Below are 19,723 nucleotides of genomic sequence, written 5' to 3'. Positions count from 1 at the left end.
TGTGTGTAGGAGTAGTGGGTAACAATATCGGGAAGAAATGAAAAATCGATTTTTCTTAATTTTTTTCAGGAATATTCGGGACTAACACAATTTTTTGCCAACCAACTCAACAGCAAATCCAATTAACCTCATCCACCAGATTTTTTTTGGTTTCAAGAACGTTCCTGTAGGACCTTCCCACACAGAGATATTTCAGTTTGAATGAAAAATCACCCCTTCGTCTTTGATGATGAATAATTCAATAAGCAATCAGAATCGGAAGGCAGTTTTAAATAATTCTGTACAAGGATAATTTATTACTTTGACGAAAAAAAAATATTTAAATTTTTTGCATCAATTTCAAAAAAAAAAAAAAGCAAAAACTAGAATTTTATAGTGCTTTACAAAATTCACTGTAGTTGTGCAAATATCGTAGTAAGTTCTATTGTTTGCAGGCAAATTTTTAGCCTAGTGTATTCCCTAAACATCTGTGAACGTTTCATATTGATACGTTCAGCCGATTCTTCAAAGTTTGGAATAAATTAGGGGAGCATTTAATCGCAATTCGTACCAGAAGTATAAAATCCTACGCGACTCTCAGAATGAATGAATTTTTCACGAAGATACAGTATGTCAAATATCACTTGAAATTTACGACTTCGCACTCTGTTCCTCTAATTTTTTTTGTCGAGTGTAATTTGCAGAAAAAGTAAATCGCAAGAATTTACATACAAAAATATTACGAATAAAACATTAGTAGTAATTTGAAAAAAATGTTTTTGAATTTTTTTTTTTCCTGTGGCAGTGTCATTTTCACGATGCATGAATGACTTGTTGGTTGTTGGTTGTTGTATTGTACAAAGTAGTTTTTGAGAAAAAATAATATTAATTCTTAAAATAATTTCGCTCAGCGTAATTTTTTTCAAAATTTGTTTAGTATTTTAATGAAAATTTAAGTAATTATCAACATTCGACTCCTTAACCAGAATTTTAAATGATTAGTTTTGAAAGGTTAGTTTTTATTTTATTTTTATAAATTAAAAAAAAAAACTCTCGTGAAATGAAATTTTGGGAATTGACTAAATTTTCATTAAAAAAGACGGGTGGGTAATGTCGGGGACATAACCGGAGTGACGTAGGACTATACAAAGGGGACAGCTTTTGTTAAATATATATTTTAAATATATTGTGTTATTTTCTTCTACTACGTGAATACCTACCTATCTATCTGAAAAATGGATTAGTTTACTGTTTACTCTTTATGAATATGTTGATGGTTCTGAAAAGAACCTTGGGTGTTGTATTTTTGTTATCACTCGATATTCCCATCTTGTTCGGTTAAACCTTCCTGTTTAGCTATTGCGTTTGCCACTCGCCACAGCTTTCACAGTTGGAAAATTTCTTCCCATCCAGCTTGTGACATGTTGTTCAGTAAATTACATTTAATGCGACGTGCCGGAGAAACACTTTGCCACTCACTGAAACTAATTGTTGCCTTGATGAGCGCCGAACCGAAGCTGCTCTGTTCTTGATGCGGGTTTTCTGATTGTCGTGAGCAGCTTTGCAAGCCAACTCGAGCACTCCGACGGCCGAAACTCTATAATCGCTGTTAGGTATACTGGTGCTCCGGCACCAATCCGTTCGGCCTAGTTACCCTTGCGGAGCAATCAGTGAATGCGACCAACAGGGAACTGGAGACCTGCACGGTTCGAGTGAGACATCCTTTCCCTTAACTTGTCCTCCTTTGTTACGTCCACGATGCCGATGCCGTACAACCACACGGGTTTACGGTTTGAAAGAAAATAAGATATTTTTTTTGGGGTCCGCGTGTTTTATACTCTAGCGGTACATACTCACCGGATAGAGACAAATCGGCAGACTCAGCCAGAGGGGCGAGTCCAACGAGACGAACGAATGAGCGTTAAAAGGGAGCGATGGCAAAAAAATACATTCATTACGATTTGTTCGCTCGTTGGATTCACATGCAGGCTAAAAAGGGTTCTTTTCAGGATCACAAAATTATCTTCAATCTAAAGAGTTTATTGTTTTGTTATCACTCGATATCCCCATCTTGTTCGGCTAAACCTTCCTGTTTAGCGATTTGTTGCCACTCGCCTCAGCTTTCACAGTTGGAAAATTTCTTCCCATCCAGCTTTGTGACATGTTGTACAGTAAATTACATTCAATGCGACGTGCCGAAGCGCCACTCAGTGCCGCATTGGAGGCGATTTTAACCTGTAATTGAACATTTGCGATGACAGTTTTACAGTGTCGACATTCAATGTGGGGTCATAATTTGTATCTCTATGTTTACAAAAATGTCCAACTAAATAAGTCGCATTACAGGTCCGTCCAATTAGCTAAATGTCGAACTAATTGTAAATTACTGTACTTTCAATCTGGAAACAATTTAAGAATTGGTGAAAATTGAATAATCAGGAAAGTCCCCAACTATCAATATACTCAGAACAACTGCCAAATTCACATACTCATCAGATCCTGGCAAACAAATTATGAAAAAATCAATTTGTGTTTTATTATTATTTTGGATAATGTTTAAGAAAGCATTGAACTGTATTTCCTAAACTCTTTTTTGGAAGGTTTAATGGCCCTGAAAAGCGCCTTGTTTTATGGAATGGTTCCAATTTAGAAAACTTAGTACTCGTGGTTTTGAAAAAAACTATTTCGAACGCCCTCGATGCCGCCTTGTTCTGGATTTGCCACTAAAGCAGTTTGTATAATGAACAAACTTTTTTGTTCTGCTACCTGATGCCGTTTTGCGATTGCGTTTGCCACTCGCCACTCGCTGCAACTGCCTGTTGTCTTGATGTCCCGAACCGAACCGAATGTGTTCTGTTCCGAATGCGGGTTTTCTTATCGTCGCGAGCAGCTTTGCCAGCTAACTCGATCACTTCGGCGGCCGAAACTATATAACGCCGGCTAGGTGGACTGGTGCACTGGTACTAACGCGCTCGGCCTAGCTACCCTTGCGGGGAACTCCAGATCAACACGGTTCGAGCGGGATTTTGCCTTTCCCTTCACTTTTCCTCCTTTACCATGTCCAGCCCATGACATGGCTGCTTGGGTTGGTTTGTTGATGTGTTGTGATGCGAACCGATGTGGTGTACGGTTTGAATGAGAATGATCGTTACGGCAGCGGAGCGGGGATTTTTAAGCTGACTGGCTGGCTCGAGAATTGCGCATGTGTGAGACTGCGACCAATGTTTCGTTCATTTTTTTTTCTTTTTCCTTTCCAATCGTGCTTCATTCTATTTCGCTGCTGCTCTGGTTGCCCGTTTTGGTCGGTACGATTTGAGGAGCACAAAATGGACCAATAAAAAATGGGCACATAGTGCATTTTGACAATGCTTGATATTTCACAATTATTCAATTATATAACTCATGAAAAATGAAATGTTATTCGTTATGATAGATGCGTAGATATATTTCCTATCAATTGATGCAAAAACCTTTGCGATCTATTGAGAAATGCTCGAGTTATAAGCGTTCCAAATCTTGCATTTTTTCCTACTTGTTCAGTGCCTAGATTTCCATTTCACCCCCTATATCTTCTGGTTAGACGTAGTCCTACGTCAAAAAAATCAAATCTATATCTATAAAAATGGAGGGATGTCTGTCTGTCTTTCTGTATGTCTGATTCTTATGGACTCGAAAACTACTGAACCGATCGACATGAAAATTGGTATGTACGGGTTTTTGGGACCGGGGAAGGTTTTCATGACAGTTTGAGACCCCTCCCCCCCTCTCTAAAGGGGGGCTGCCATACAAATGAAACACAAATTTCTAAATTTCTCGAGAATTAATCATGCAAATGCATCCAAATTAAGCATCTGGAGGTTTTAGGGCGCAATAAATGATTCTATGGTGGTTAGATACCCCTTTCCCCTCTCTTAGGGGGGCTGCCATACAAATGAAACACAAATTGTTGCATTACTCGAGAATTAATCAAGCAAATTAAACCAAATTAGGCATATGGAAACTTAAGGGTGCAATAAATGATTCTATGGTGGTTAGATACCCCTCCTCCCTCTCTTAGGGGGGGGGGGGGGGTATCTGAAACATGTTATTTGCAAGTGGTTTAAAAATCTTGAACGAAAATTGTGTCTGAAAATAATATGATATTATAATGTCGAAAGGACCGAAAAAAAATATTTCAAGTCATTTTTCTTAAAAACATATTTCTTTCAAATTGAAAAAAAATATATATGATTAGTCCAAACAACATTCAAAAAGTCATTTAAACATCGTAAGAAGGGTAATTCTACAGCGAAAGCGTTTTTCTTAAACAGGCAATTTCTGAAGCTTTTCCATGTCTTTTTTTTTGTAAAATTACTACAAACCATGTAAAATTCAACGATCAGAAGGAATTATTTTTCAGATGACCATGCCATGCGTTGGAAATGCGCTTCCTTTATATAATAATATTCATTCCCTGTTTACCAAAATCTACCCATCTGATAAAGGATGGGCGAAATTACTCCGCATTTATTACCTCATTTCTGGCAACTGTCTCGAAACTCCCGGCGGATGTGTGATGTGTTGTGTCTCTCGGTACACATCCACAAGAACACTTACACCCAGCCTGAAGAGGCGATAATAACCGTAAAACCGTGCCGCAAAAAAAGGACATCGCTTTTTTTTCTCCAACACACGTGTGCAAACCAGGAGCAGTGCACATACACACGTGGGCCGGGGCATGTCTTGCGTTCCCGCCGGCGAATGCAAAATGGAACAAAACCACACAATTAAAATTTAGTAGCACCCATTATCGTAAAGTTTTATAACTTCTTCCCGGCATGCATTCGCCGAGTGTGATGCGGGACAGACGGCGGCATTCGTTGAACACAATCTACCCCTCATGGTTGCTGGTTTGCCACTGACGGGCTGACGTCGTCTCCGCCGGGGCGTCACTCCCAAACATGGGGTCTCTCTGTTCTGGTCTTTGTAATAGCCTTCTCGTCGTGTTTGTGAGAGTCTAGTCGAATGTGCGTGTGTATGTGTGTGTTCGCGCGAATGGGGTGGTGAAGCCGCCTCGGAAAACAACAAGATCCCTGTAGATCATCGATGAGGACGACTAACCACGCCTGTGCTTACAAAGATGGGTAAACAGGGCCACAACTTTTCCGGTGGATTTTTTGGATTGGAATGTCGATTTAATTGAGAGATTGGCGCTAACCACATTTACATGTGTGCGCCTAAAAGTGGACGAGGGAAGACGCCCAAAGTAATTAATAGTTTTGTCGTCCCCTTCCATAGCTCTGACCTCAGAATGATGAATGTTCGTTTAAATCGGAAAGAAGCCGACCGCCGTGATTGAAAGAAGTTAATGAACTGGTAGGGGGATTTAGGTTGGCTTGCTACATCCGCCTCTGTTCCGAAGGCCGGGTAGAATAATGTGGGTTTATCGTACAATAGAGAGGGCTTGACCTAGTTGCTGAGGAGTGATGGCTAGCGGAAACTCAACGTGGAAAAATAATGATATTCTTCACTTCGGTTGGTCAGATTGGCTCGGGGAAAAAAGGTCTATGTTTAGCACCATTCTAATTGGATGAATCGTCATTGCTTTTGAACACAATAATTACTGTTTTCTCATTTTGGCTTTTTTGCAGAAAAAACACCACCGGGAAAGGAAGCAAAAAATCTCAAATAGGTAAGCAAAAAATAGCGGATCCTGTTTAATTATTGCAACTTTCCTGTCGCACATCAGTGCGGAGTGCTTTTTCCGCAGTTCAACTGTGGCCTACGGCATAAAACATCCGCTCGAGAGCCGAAACGGGGCCGTCCCTTAAGGAAAACAAACAGCCACGAATCGGAACGGCGCCGTCGAAAGCAGTTGAAGAATAGAACCCTTTTTCCCTAGCGGAAAGGAATCGACAAATGGAAACACTTGACTCGCTCTCTCACTCGCAATCGTTCCTCCGCTCATTTGTTTTTCGAGAACAGTTATATCTCTTCGAAATGGTGTTTACACGGTTTCAGAAATGCACGTCAGCCTAATTATGTAAGGAGGCGATTGCTTGGGGGGAACCATGAAAAAGTTGTTTCATTCACCCCATTGCTTTCTGAGGACGAAGGGGGAAGGGGCGATGTGCCTACATTAATGCGGGACACACACACAGCATTATGCCCGTTATATTGTTTATGACTTTATCCTCCGAGCTCTCGCCGCGTGTTAATCGACACCCCAAACGTCCCACTTTTTCGCGGAGGAGATGTGGAATAAAGGTACTTTTTCGCCTCAAAAACGGCACACAGACCATTAGTGGCTGTAACTTGACTGTAATGTGTGGATTCAAGGGGGATGCGTTTTTGACAAATGTAATAAATTTTTTTTGTTGGGTAAAAAAGTGTTGCCAAAAAATTATTCGGAATGTAATTAGGTTTTTTTTGTTCGTGAAAACGAAAAGTGATTTGCATATAGAACAATTCCGCGCCTTGCCCAAATATGCATGGTTGACGTAATCACTCAGTGATGGAAAACGCGTTTTTTGTAGTGTAATTTTTTGTGGTTTTCATTCAATAGAGTATTCACATCGATATTCTGAATTTAAAGTACAGATATATTTCATCCATATTCACGGACATGCAAATGTATTTAATATTATACATCGAATTGCAGAACTCAACATTAATATGAACATTGAGTGTTTTGCTCAGCTGAAGCGAATATGGTACTACCCAACGATTGCCAGATTCAATGTCTGCATTGTTGATTTCTGTAGATATCTTGTCAGTATTCTGTGATTGTCAGTATTTTTTCGTTGATATATTGAACATCAGTATACGCTTGTGATCGTGTCGTTGGAGCAATCTTTAGGTAAACGCCTTGTACTTATTACATCCGCCATGCAAAGCGTTAAAAGTTTCAGATCCACGCATAAACCATGTTCGTGGTAATAATATCAAATAGTCACCCATACCCCAGAATCCGATTGGTTTGAAACTCGACTTCACGATTCGATCGAAATCATATTTTGCATTCTCAAATCCGTTTCTCTCAAATGCAAACGTCCTATATAAATGTGCCAAGCTTGCCTTGTCGCAAAACAAACGTCAAAATGATTTATCCTTATTTGTGGAGCATTTTCAAGCTATCAGATCCGGAAACAAATTCAAATTGATTTTAACTATGATTGATTGAAAATGATTACTCGATGTCGTTTGAATACATAGAAGACACAGTTCTAACCCTCACTCAGCTTTTTTTTTTCTATGAATTTCCTTGCATTTCCACCAAAACTTTATCTATAACACAAAGTCATCACCAGACACGATTTTCGTTCAAGATTTTGTCCGTCCTGTCCTGATCATATAGAATCAGCTTATGATATAATTCAAAATGAGAAATGATGTTCATAATGAATGAATTACCTTTAGCTGGGTCTCGTTGTTTAATGTTTATGCAATATCCGTCTTGTCTCTTCAGAACCTACTCTAGAAGGTCGAAAAACAACGGATTTTCGTGATTTTCATTTCCGAATGTAGAAATTAAGCTGACTGGTTGAGGTACATTTGAAGATGTATTTTTTATGCCAGCGCATATTATCCTGACTGGTGGTACGCTTTTCTCAGAATCTAACGGACCAATCTGGCTGATTTATTTTCAATATGTAAAAATGAATTATCTTAATTGTGCCTCAATCGTATAAGAGTAAAAAGAACCTCGCATCCGCTAGCGAACAGCCAACAATCTTTTTCAATGCTTGTATTACACACAATGGTTTTACTCGATTCAATGGAATATATCGCACACTGTGCAGTTTCTGAAGAGAAGCGAAAAATTGCATCGCAAGTCTCACCCAGTCCCATCAGTTCTCTTCAAAACTATTTTTTCCAAAGGACTTCCGCAGTGGATTTGTTCGGTAGAGCCATTGCGACGATTTCCATGCGCTTTGGTGGAGAGTGTTTCTGTATGTTTGGAATAATGGTGCCGGTGGAACAAAATTATCGTCTCATTTACGAGTCTTTGATTTTTTTTTCAACTGACATTGATTTTTATTCATTCATGCATTCTCAGAATATGCAAAAAACCAAGAATGGTGCAAAGCTAGAACTGACGCGTAGAAGTAGAACAAAAGATAATTATTGTAAACTGCATTTGCAAAAAAAAATGGTTTGTGTTGCAATTCTGATTTTTTTGAATTTTGATACTTAAATGCCACCATTCAAGACTCGATGAAAACATACTTCGTGACGGCTCTCAAGAGAACAAGAATGAATCATACATCAATCATCTTCAGCTGCTTTCGTAGCACACGCAAACTATCGAACAGAAATCGAACCTGAACCCCCGGCATGATAAATGTGACGGTCACCACTCGGCCTCGAAAGCACCAACCCATTTCAGAGCCATCAAAACTTTCACGAAAGAGTTATTTCAAGAAGTTCGATGCGTTTAAAACAATATCCGGGATAATAAAAAGGAACATTGATTCTCATGTTTTCTTGCTGAGAGAGAGCTTGTGTGAATTTAGGATTGTTTTTAGGTTTATGGAAGACATTCCGATCGATCATTTCACGAATTCGTGCGTTGTTTCCGGGTTAAAGGGTGGCACCAAGGTATTCTTCGTGGTTGATCTGAGCCAGCGAAATTCCACAAAAATATGAATGTTACACTGAATGGCGCTCGGCAATTCAGCAATTCTTTCTATGTGTTCCGGTGATTCGAGCCTTTATTAATCAATATGGACACCGGTCTGGTTCTTATGGTCTCCAGAGAGAAGAGACGGAAGGTTAGTATGATACATAGTTTATGCGCAATGAATTATAGCATATATCGTCGGTATGATTAATAATAGAGAAGATATTTCGGTTGCCCTTTCATAACATCCGCTGCCACGTTATAAAAATATACAATAGATAAACAAATTAGAGTATATTTGAATACACGGCGACAGAGAGTAACTCCTCGGTAAAACTCCTCTATAATAAGTCCAACTGGCGATATCATGAAGCCATCGCGCGTAATACTATGGTATTTTTAGAAACGCGGCGGCGGAGATTATTAAGCGTAAACCTGAGAAGCCAATTGAAAGGATTTGCGAAGACGAACAACAACCAATGTTGATCAGTGGCGCATTCTATTTTATGGTCCATTACGTTTTAATGGTTTGCCATCTGAAATCCGAATGATCACATTTTCTGATCATTTTGAAAATAAATAAAAACTATATCTCAAATCAATGATAAATATTTTCATGATATAGAAACCGATCAACCATTTCTGTGTTTGGATGCTGTTTTTATATGATTTCAGTACTCTCATAATTTTGTGATCTCAATCTCTCGTTTTCTTGAAGAAAAAATATCAACATTCCAAACTCTAGTTGACTGCAAGTAATCGGTTTCCTACCTTATTAACACGTTTATTAACAGTGACTGACACCGAGTTTTCGCACATTCTGCATCAGTCACCGATGACTAACAGTATAACATATGACAATAAAGTAACTGATATAAGCATATAGGCTTATAAGCATTCCCTTTCGACCGAAAATACCTTCCACTACTATAAGAAACGATGGTCCTAATTCATCTAAAAATGTCCATAGAGTCGCTATAAAAGCATGGCACTCAACTTGTTAATTATAAAATTAAGGAAACACGTTCATGTATACTATTAAATATATATAGCTGAGCGTTTGGCTCCTTAAAATCTACGTAACTGAGCCTATAAAAATGAACAAAGTATTAAAAAAATCGAATAACTCCAGTGGACCAGTGATATAGTTCATGATTTATCGCGCACTATCTCTGTTGTTTACTTATAGAAATCATCAAATGGCAACCTTAAAACGGAACCGAAAGAACTTTTCTACAATAAACTGAATTCATCAAAGATCCCAACATTGAATAGGAACACTGAAATTTGGGAAACAATTTTTCAAATCTTATTTTACTGTCTGAATCATTTTCAACACTGAACGTACCTGGAGCTGAATATACTTTCTAAGACTTAAATAACAAATCTAAATCTATAAGCAAATAGAGTCTAATCACAAAATTATACGATGGAGTGAGAAGAAGATAAGTAAATGTCCTAATTATCCTGCTGCTGATATTGTTGTGTCGTCTTCAATCACGATGATAATATCACTCTGTGTGCTTCAGCTGTTCCTGTTTGGCACAAAACTTGACTTGTTCACCATTATCGAGAAAAGTTGTTTACACTTTAGCGAAATTACATATTCTGAATTTTAAGCGGTAAATTCATACGCTCCGCGTATTACAATGAGGTGCACCCGTGGCCGAGTGGTTAGCGTCTCACATTATCATGCCGGGCGTTCGGGTTCGATCCCCGTTCTGGCCGGGGGATTTTTTCGTCAATGAAATTTCCTTCGACTTGCACTGTGATCACGCGTATTCTAGAGCTTGCCCCTCGGAATACATTCAAGGCGTGTTGTTATACCCAAATTTTCGGACCTCTTTTAGCCAAACTCCTTTTTTCTAGGATTTGCTCAAAGCTGTAAATTTTATTTAATTAGTTTCAAATTATAATTTTCTTCTGTCTTTTACTTACAAATTTTAGTCCTTTACTTTTATAACAATTAAATTTTTTTATCTTTTCAAGCACAACGATTTTCTTAGAATCCTTTCTTTCCTACTAACCAATTCATCTTTTTTTATTCTTCTTCGTATATCGAGGAAATCGCCGTACAGGCGAAATTACAACCACAAATTCCTCCACCAGTGGCGAAAACACGCCCTAGAACGCCGCCACAAATGCCGCAGCCAGAATTCAGTGTTGCTGCTGATGATGCGAACATTCCCCGACCCGTATAGCTGGGAATCTGTCCTAAGCTGTACTAGAACCTTCGACAACCAGCAAAGCCAACTTAACAACCGGCCTCTGGTACACTCCTGTCGAAGTCTGCAGTTCTACCTTCCGAACTCTTCCATCTTTACCTGGGAATACCTTCAAGACCCGTCCTCTCACCCATTTATTTCTTACTTGATCATCCACTACTACTACCAAGTCTCCCACCTTAATTGACCTAGTATCAGAAAACCACTTAGTTCTTCGTGAAATTATTGGCAAATACTCTTTAACCCAACGATTCCAAAAACGATCCAAAACATTCTGAATAAGGTTCCAGCTACTCCTCAGTACAATACCATCTTGTACTGGTGTCTTCATCGGCTGACAAGTTCCCTTCGAATTAAGCAGAAGGAAATGATTCGGGGTTAGCGATTCTTCCTCTGAATTTTTCAATGGTATGTAGGTCAATGGCCTGGAATTGATCATCGATTCCGCTTCAGTCAACAGCGTATGAAATGACTCTTCGTCCAACTTTCTGGCTTCTGGAACACAATTTATAGCTGCTTTAACTGCACGAACCATTCGCTCCCAGCAACCTCCCATGTGTGGCGATGCTGGAGGGTTGAAATGCCACTGCGTATAAGTATCTGTGAACGTGCTCGCCAATCCATTATTCAATGCCTCCACTTCGGCCCTCAATTCTCTGCTCGCTCCGATGAAATTTGTCCCCTGATCACTAAAAATCTCTTGTGGTGCACCCCGACGCGCGATGAATCTCCGTATCGCCTTCTTACATGAATCTGTCGTTAAACCCGTTACAGGCTCCAAATGTACTGCTCTTATGGTGAGGCAGGTGAATAGTACCACCCACCTTTTCACGCAACTTCTTCCTATTTTAATAAGATAGGGACCAAAATAGTCGATTCCGGTGCATGTGAACGGTCGAATGAATGGCATGAGCCTGGCGGGAGGAAGAGCAGCCATTCGTGGTGCATTTGGCACCGCCTTGAAGACTCGGCACCATTGACAGCGTTTAGCTGCCTTCCGCACTTCAATTCTCAATCGTGCAATGGAAAATCTCTGGCGTATTTCGTTGACGATTATTTCTCCGTTCTCGTGTCTATACTTACGATGATACCAATCTAATAAAAGATTTGTTGCGTGATGTCCCTTCGGGAGGATTATCGGGAACCTGGCATCGTACTGAATGAAGTTGGCAGATTCCAAACGACTCTCGCTGCGCATCACCCCAAACTCGTCAAGACAGGGTGATACGTTAATTATTCGACTGCATTTAGGCAGCTGCAGATGCTGCTCTCTACTCACTAGTTCCAGGTTACGTTTGAGGATCACCATTTCATCGTGAAATTCTTCGCTTTGTACCTGCTTCCACACAATTCTCTCTGCTCTTGTTGATATATTCTCGCTATCGACCCTTTTAGATCTCCAGAGGAAACGATACACGTATCTCAATGCTCCTAAAAGCCTTTTCCATCTGGAGAAACGACTAAAGTCAACTAATGGTTCAGTAATTAGATGTTTGTGAACATGAACAACTCGTAAATCTTCTGTTGTTTCTGACAGGTGTTGATTTTGTTGCGGCCAGAATGCTTCTTCCTTGTAAAGGAACTCCGATCCTTTAAACCAGCGACCATGCTGTGAAAGATCTGGAATCTTGGTCCACTTAGTGCCTTCATCGGCCACATTTAATCGGGTAGGAACCCAGTGCCATTCTTTTTCATCTGACTCTGTTAAGATTTCGTTAATTCTGAACGCTACAAACGGACGATATCGTCTTTGATCGGATCCAATCCACGAAAGTACCGTACTGGAGTCACTTCAAAATATACGACGTTGTACCGGTATGCTGTGATGTTCCACTACCGTTTTGGCCAGTCTGACACCCAGTACGGCTGCCTGAAGTTCAAGTCGGGTTATCGATAGAGCTTGGAGTGGGGCAACCTTAGATTTCGCTGCGACTAGAGCAACACGGACAATCCCACGGTCAATTATACGAAAATAGCTGAGTGCTGTATAAGCTAATTCGCTAGCATCTACGAAGACGTGCATCTCAAGGCTATCGTAACTGCATGGATCATAACCTGGGAAGTAGCACCGTGACACGTTGATTTCTTGAAGACCTTTGAGCGATTCTATCCATCGCTTCCACTTGCCCCATATATTTTCCGGAATACAATCGTCCCAGCCTATTTTTTGTCGCCACAACTCCTGAACTAGTATCATTCCGTGAATAGTTACAGACGCGATCAATCCAAGTGGATCAAAAATGCTCATCACTGCTCTCAACACTTGCCGTTTAGTAGGAACATCATCACTCTCTACGATGTCTTGTACGTCTGAACGGAAAACTATGGTGAAGCGAAACATATCGTCACGGGGAATCCACACAATCCCGAGAACACGTTCCATTCCTTCTTCTTTGCCAACCACAAAGTTCTTCGATAAAGTCGGGATGGAATCCCCGACCCGTCTCAAGACGTCTTTCGAATTCGACAACCAATTTCTTATTTCGAAACCAGCTCTTTGGTGAACCTTTTTCACTTGTAGCAGTGGCCGAATCACTTCTTCTGGAGTGTCTTGACTATCTAGGTAGTCATCCACGTAATGGTTTTTGATTATAGCATCTGCTGCGTTCGGGTACTCCTCTCTATGTTCTTCAGCATTTCGGTTTTTGATGTATTGTGCAGAACACGGTGAACAAGTAGACCCAAATGTTGCGACATCCATCACATACGTTTCGATAGGTTTTGTCGGCTCATCTCTCCACAAGAACAACTGGGATTGCCGATCTTGTTGACGAATGTACAGCTGGTGGAACATTTCCTTTATGTCGCCTGTTATCGCCACTTGCCTTTGACGAAATAGAAACAAAACTGCCGTGAATGAAGCTGTTAGATTCGAACCTTTCATCAACTTCGAATTTAGAGACACTCCGTTGACTTTTGCCGCTGCATCCCAGACCACTCGCACTTTCTCTGGCTTCCTTGGATTCAGAGCCACACCAAGCGGAAGAAACCACGTGCGCCGAGGATCAAACCGCTTCAATTCGTCTATCGTTGCTCTATGCGCGTATCCCTTGATTTCATACTGACAAATTTGCTCACGAACCTTTTCGTACAAATTAATATTTTTACTCAACTTATGTTCGAGGCAAACTAATCTTTTAACTGCTGCTGGTCGACTATCCGGAAACTCCACGTAGTCATGCCGCCATAACAATCCGGTTTCAAACTTCCCAGATCTAGTACGCACTGTCGTGTCTTCCAAAATGATTCGAGCACGTCTATCTTCACTCCCCTCAGCTACTGGAACTACGGCCACACCAAAGCTCTCAACAGAAAAATATTGCTTCACGAGCTCATTCAGCTCTTCATCTGGTGATTTTGTAGAGATATGCAACGTTCGATGCATGTACTGCGCTGAACGTGAGCTATTTGAACCATATACAGTCCAACCAAGTCTAGTGCTTGCTTGCGACTGGTTCTCCTTGGCGACTCTCGCGTGTTTTTAACGATGTAAGTAATTTAACATTGCTCAGTCCGATCAGGACCCTTGGAGTCGCTTGCCGATAACTTCCTACAGGTATGCCTTGGAGATGTGGATGTTTCTTTGCCATATCCTCATGACAAAATGATTGAACAGGCAAATCCAGATTGTCAACGGTGTAAACGTCATTCAATGTGTATTGCTTTTGCACATCGCGTCCAGAAATCTTTAACGTCATCACCTGCGCATCATTAATCCTTTTTGTAACACCACCAGTCCATTGCAAACACAGCTGATTTGGTTTTCCTCGTTCGGCTAGTTGATCAGCTAGCTCTTGCTCCATCATCGTAATCGATGATCCATCGTCAAGGAACGCGAACGTCTCCACTGAACGACTCTTCCCATACAACGTGATTGGAATCACACGAAACAGTGTTGATTCGTGCGACAGATGATGCAATGACACTGTATTACTGCTAACTGTCGACCTCTCTGAAGGGTTCTGCTTCGGCGAGTGAAGCAGACGATGGTGATTCTCCGAACATCGCTCCACTCCGCATACATCCGCTTTACATGGCCAACGCCCATGAGAGCCGAGGCAGCGACGGCAGAGCTGATGCTGCCGTACGGCCTTCCAACGATCTTCTACACACATGTTCTTGAATCTAAAACACTCCCGTATATTATGACCAGCTTTTTCACACACTATGCACTGTTTGCCTGCCCCCTTCTTCATGAAACTTGTTTGATGAATCTGCTCATCGTTTTTCGCTGGGGATGAATGCGTTTGTACGTATACCTTATCCTTCGGTTTGCCTTCCTCCTTCCAACGGTACTTTTTATCACACGCCGTCGTCGATGTGACACTGCTTGCTGCTGCTACAATGGTAGCCATGAAATTCCCAAACACGTGTTATTTGGCTTAGAAAATCTCAACTAAGTATTAATAAATGACGCTAGTTAATGCATACGTTGAGACGGCAAAAGTTCCACAGGGAACGTTAACGCCATTCAAGAAGTATTACAATGAGACCCGGGGCGGGTCACTAGGGTGTCACCCCTCCAAGCTTAAAATAAATCTTATCAAATAAATATCTTTGGGAGCTGAGACAGACACTGATATTGTACAAGTGCTTCCCGTTAAGTGCGGTTTCACTCTCTTGTTACGAGCTCAATAAATGCGTAGCAATAACGATACGGGGCTCAACATGTTAAACATATCTGCCCCATCGTTGACAGCAAATTTTTAATTATCCAATGCAATCTCATTGATGACATCGTTAGAGTTAACTGCAGCGGTTCTGGTTCTGGTATTTCTAACAAAAGCTGCTTTTCCGAAACTTTGTAGTTGTCAGTTTGTCAAATCTCGCGTAACTTTTGAAAAGGTCCAATGTAACATTTTCGTCAACTCGAGAAAAATGAAGTTGAAGACCCGAACATTATTCCGCGAATTGTCTTAAAAGGTATCGATCTTTATCACTACTGTTACCACTAGCAGTCAATAATAACTCTGAAAAACCAATCGTAACAGTTGTTCCGTGATTTGAGCTTAAATTTGAAGCCTCGGAGCGAAAAATGTTACATTGGACGTTTGGACTGCCCCTGTTTGCACATTGGACATATTGCGTTTCACGATAAGAATATGAATCTAACTACTGAAGAACAATCGAAACATCAGCATTTCGTTCTAAAGACAGATTATTATTGTTATCACTCGTTGAATTGCACTGACATAGATAACAACACCTGAAAGAAACAAAAACTCAAAACGATCGAAGTACGACTTCGTGTTGTTTAGATTGCTTTGTTACTTCGGACGTTTCGAGCGTCGGAGGAAAGAGGCGTCTGAAGTAACAGCCGAGTGCTTAAAATCTGAATCTGTACATTGGATATTTTTTGCATCGGCGATTAAAAAATGAAGAAGATATATATACAAGAACGATTGTTTTTGTAATGCATTCAATGATTGAAAACTAATAGACGGACCACTTCTAGTTTTATACGAAATCCTCAGTATTTTGCAAATATACTACGCAAGAAGCATTAATAGCATATTTTTGTCATTTCGAAACACCTTGCAACACTTGAGCGCACGAAATATGAAAATTGTGAACAAAACAAAGTTTTCGTCCATTGCGGTTGCAAGCGATTTAATTTTCAAGGTAACCAACATAAAGATTTCTCCAGTAAAAACTGTATATTCCGTTGGTTGCCACTATCCCAGTCCATCAGTAGATTGTTACGGTTCTGCCTGCGTGAAAAGGTATGTAGAATCTATCTATATATATAAAAATGGAGTGATGTCTGTCTGTCTGTCTGATTCTTATAGACTCGGAAACTACTGAACCGATCGACATGAAAATTGGTATGTAGGGGTTTTTGGGGCCGGGGAAGGTTTTCGTGATAATTTGAGACCCCTCCCCCCTCTCTAAGGGGGGGCTGCCATACAAATGAAACACAATTTTTTGCATTACTCGGAAATTAATCAATCAAACGAAACCAAAGTTGGCATGTGAAAGTTTTAGGGTGCAATAAATGTTTCTATGATGGTTAGACAGTCCTTCCCCCTCTCAAAGGGGGGGGGGGCTGCCATACAAATAAAACACAAATTTCTGCATTACTCGAGAATTAATCAAGTAAATGGGCGGGACGAAGTTTGCCGGGTTAGCTAGTATAATATAAAATGCGTGTAAAGTACAAAATAATGCAAAAGGTGCTCTGGGGACCATTTTCGACGGTGTAAAAGCGCCACAAGTTGTGATATTGAATGGTTTTCATATCAAATAAAATATAATCTTTTTTGCTCGTCTCTTCACACACAATTGCCTCGAAAGTACATAAAGAGGTCGTCGCGGACGAAATAGACGTTGGATAAGCTGAAAATGGCTAAAGCGGCAGTGGATAACGGCATGTCCATCAGGACAGCATCAGTTAGTTTTGGAATTCCTAGAACCACCAGCAAATCAAAGGCAATAAATCACCGACGATGAGACTCGAATTCATTGATCCAGTTTTTACCACTACTCAGGAACAAGAACTGGTGGAGCATTTGTTGTAGCTGGAGAATCGATTCTACGCCATCACAATGTGAGATGTCAAAAACTCGAGCTGGCTGAACGAAACAACATATCGAATCGCAACTAGAAATACCTAGTTCGGAGTCATTCAGACTTCACGTGAACATATTTTGAGAGATTTTAGGCCCACTATCTATCGTCATTACAGATTCCGAAAATTTGGTAAGTTTTTCACGAATACTTTTAAAACTCTGCAAGTGGAATATGGATGGCCTTTTCAGAAGCTTGTGTGTAGTTTATGAACTAAACATGTAGCACCTTAGACAACACTGTTCCTGTTATTTCTACTAGGCTAAACTGTTTGAAAATAGCATCGCTCCGTCTTACCCCGTCATGGTTCGTATTACCTCGCGGGTAGTATTTTTTTATCATTTCAAAAATTAATTAAAGTTATACAATCAACAGTTATACATTTTTTAGTAGTAGATTATTATATACTCAATGATATGCAGCACAACAAATAGTGCTGATTCTAAAGGACGTTTAAATGAAAATTGGTTTTCTTAGGGTGTGTCGAACTGGAATTACTTCAAAAATGTCGGCTTCTTCTTTAGGCGATTTTGACCATTCTTGAAATCCCGATAAAAATGACCAATGTACTCCAAGATTCCCTCTTCCATCGTTGGACCGGGTCCGAAAGATCCTCCGCCTGGTTTGCTCATTTTATCTTATCTAGCTATCAAGAAGTATCTTAGGAATTCTACTTTCAGTAGCAAATTTTTAATCAACGGATTTAATAAAGCTTTTTTAATGACCATTTCGATTAGACTGTTCCTTTCAACAGCGAGAAAAATTACCAGTGCATTGAGTCACAACGTTACTCAGAGATGGTCCTTTGGTTTGAAATTATTCTGCGCTTGATCTACTTCATGCGGTACAACGCATCAGAAGTGCAGATAACACAGAAATATTAAATCATAAACTTCTGATAGTCCCTCCTATGTGATCCAACTTGATCCAACTGATCCAACTTGATCCAGTGTTTGAGTCGCACAATACTCTAGTGGTTGTGATCAGCCCAAAAATCACAGCAGTATAAAGAGCACTCCATCGAGTTTGCGACAATCTTTTAACAAACGCCTGTGTGGCTCAGAAACATTTCTCATCGATCAGTTGAAGCTGCGAAGAACGAGTAAACAGATTAAACAGCTCTAATAATGTCACACTGTAGATTCTTAGCGATTATGTTGTCCTCATAAGCCCAAAGAGTTGTCTACAAACCCTATGGACACGGCTTTTTTGTTTTGCTTTCTCAACAAAAAACTGAACTCCTTGATTTGATCCTGATATGGTTGTGCTCCCGTGGCCGAGTGGTTAGCGTCATAACTAACATGCCGGGTGTTCGGGTTCGATTCCCGTTCTGGTCGGGGGAATTTTTCGTCAAAGAAATTTCCTCCGACTTGCACTGTGATCACGCGTATTCTAGAGCTTACCATTCAGAATGCATTCAAGGCGTGTTATTTGGCATAGAAATCTCAACTAAGTACTAATAAAAAATGACGCAAGTAATACTACGCTGAGACGGCGAAGTTCCTCTAGGAACGTTAGTGCCATTGAAGAAGAAAGAAGATGGTTGGTGCGGTCGATAGCCTGCGAACGGGACTTCATGAAAACTTAACCCTGACCTTTCAGTTGTTGAAGGAGGCTGTTTTCTCACCCAAAACTTAAAAAAAATAGAAGTGGGTTATAACTGTGATATAACCGCAAGGTTAACTTGGGACTACCATTGGCATACTAATGATTCGTTTGAAGTTGCATCAAAATTCTCTATAAATGGATAAATGGATATTTTGTTTCCCTTTGGAATTGTCTTGCGTTCTGTTCAAATATGTGCGAAATAATATTCTTTCGTTTCAGGTCTCTTTTTGATGTTCGACACTCAAATAATCAAGACAAGCTTATTCAATCCTCTGTACATTCGAAATATCTTTTCCCATATCACGGAAAAATCATCACGAGAACACCTAGTTAACTGTCCAAATGTGTGCGAAATCATATTCTACACCTTGGGTGCATTAACAAGCAAACGATTTTGCATGTCCGTTTATCACGGCAGCAAAAGAAAACGAACAGAGGTAGGCCAGCCGACGCATCATGTATCATGCATCAACCGCACACCAATCGAGACTGAAATGAAATTTCAAGAAGCTATCGCTATTGAAAATGATTTAAATAGCTTGCATTCGAAGCAGTTTTGACCTATTGAAACAAATTTTATTTGGGCAATAAGTATGAACAACGAAGACAACGGAACGAATGGTTCAACGACGAGTGCCGAGCGCTTCTGAATGAGAAGGATGCAGCACGCGCAGCCATGTTGCAACGAGCGACTCGACAAAACGTGGAACGATACAAACTGAAGCGAAGGCAGCAAAGACAT

At 40.3% G+C, this 19,723-nt stretch overlaps 2 protein-coding genes across 4 annotated transcripts in view; one reads left to right on the top strand and one right to left on the bottom strand.

Annotated features, from left to right (window-relative positions):
- Positions 1 to 19,723, top strand: part of LOC129775135 (stress-activated protein kinase JNK) — a 235,823-nt gene that overhangs the window by 33,282 nt on the left and 182,818 nt on the right. For all 3 annotated transcript variants that reach the window (XM_055779451.1, XM_055779452.1, XM_055779449.1), the window contains exon 2: positions 5,610 to 5,650. The gene's annotated coding sequence lies outside the window, so the exon portion shown is untranslated. The remainder of the gene's footprint in view (positions 1 to 5,609; positions 5,651 to 19,723) is intronic.
- LOC129772909 (uncharacterized) lies at positions 10,796 to 14,191 on the bottom strand. The gene is made up of 2 exons (XM_055776439.1): positions 12,610 to 14,191; positions 10,796 to 12,534 (listed from the first exon to the last, which is right to left on the bottom strand). The coding sequence occupies exons 1-2, from the start codon at positions 14,189 to 14,191 to the stop codon at positions 10,796 to 10,798; spliced, it is 3,321 nt and encodes a 1,106-aa protein (XP_055632414.1).

This window comes from Toxorhynchites rutilus, chromosome 3, assembly GCF_029784135.1.
Source record: "Toxorhynchites rutilus septentrionalis strain SRP chromosome 3, ASM2978413v1, whole genome shotgun sequence".
In the NCBI taxonomy this organism is placed as follows: Eukaryota; Metazoa; Arthropoda; class Insecta; order Diptera; family Culicidae; genus Toxorhynchites; species Toxorhynchites rutilus.
Note: the sequence above shows the minus strand (reverse complement) of the source record. Positions and strands in the feature narration are given on the sequence as shown.

Bases quoted from the DNA above. Each gene is read 5' to 3' on its own strand.
- LOC129772909 (XM_055776439.1), bottom strand. From the start codon at position 14,191: ATGCATCGAACGTTGCATATCTCTACAAAATCACCAGATGAAGAGCTG. The intron at 12,535-12,609 runs GTATATTTTGAA...GTCCGTTTGTAG, and splicing joins CAGCATACCGGTACAACGTC to CGTTCAGAATTAACGAAATC.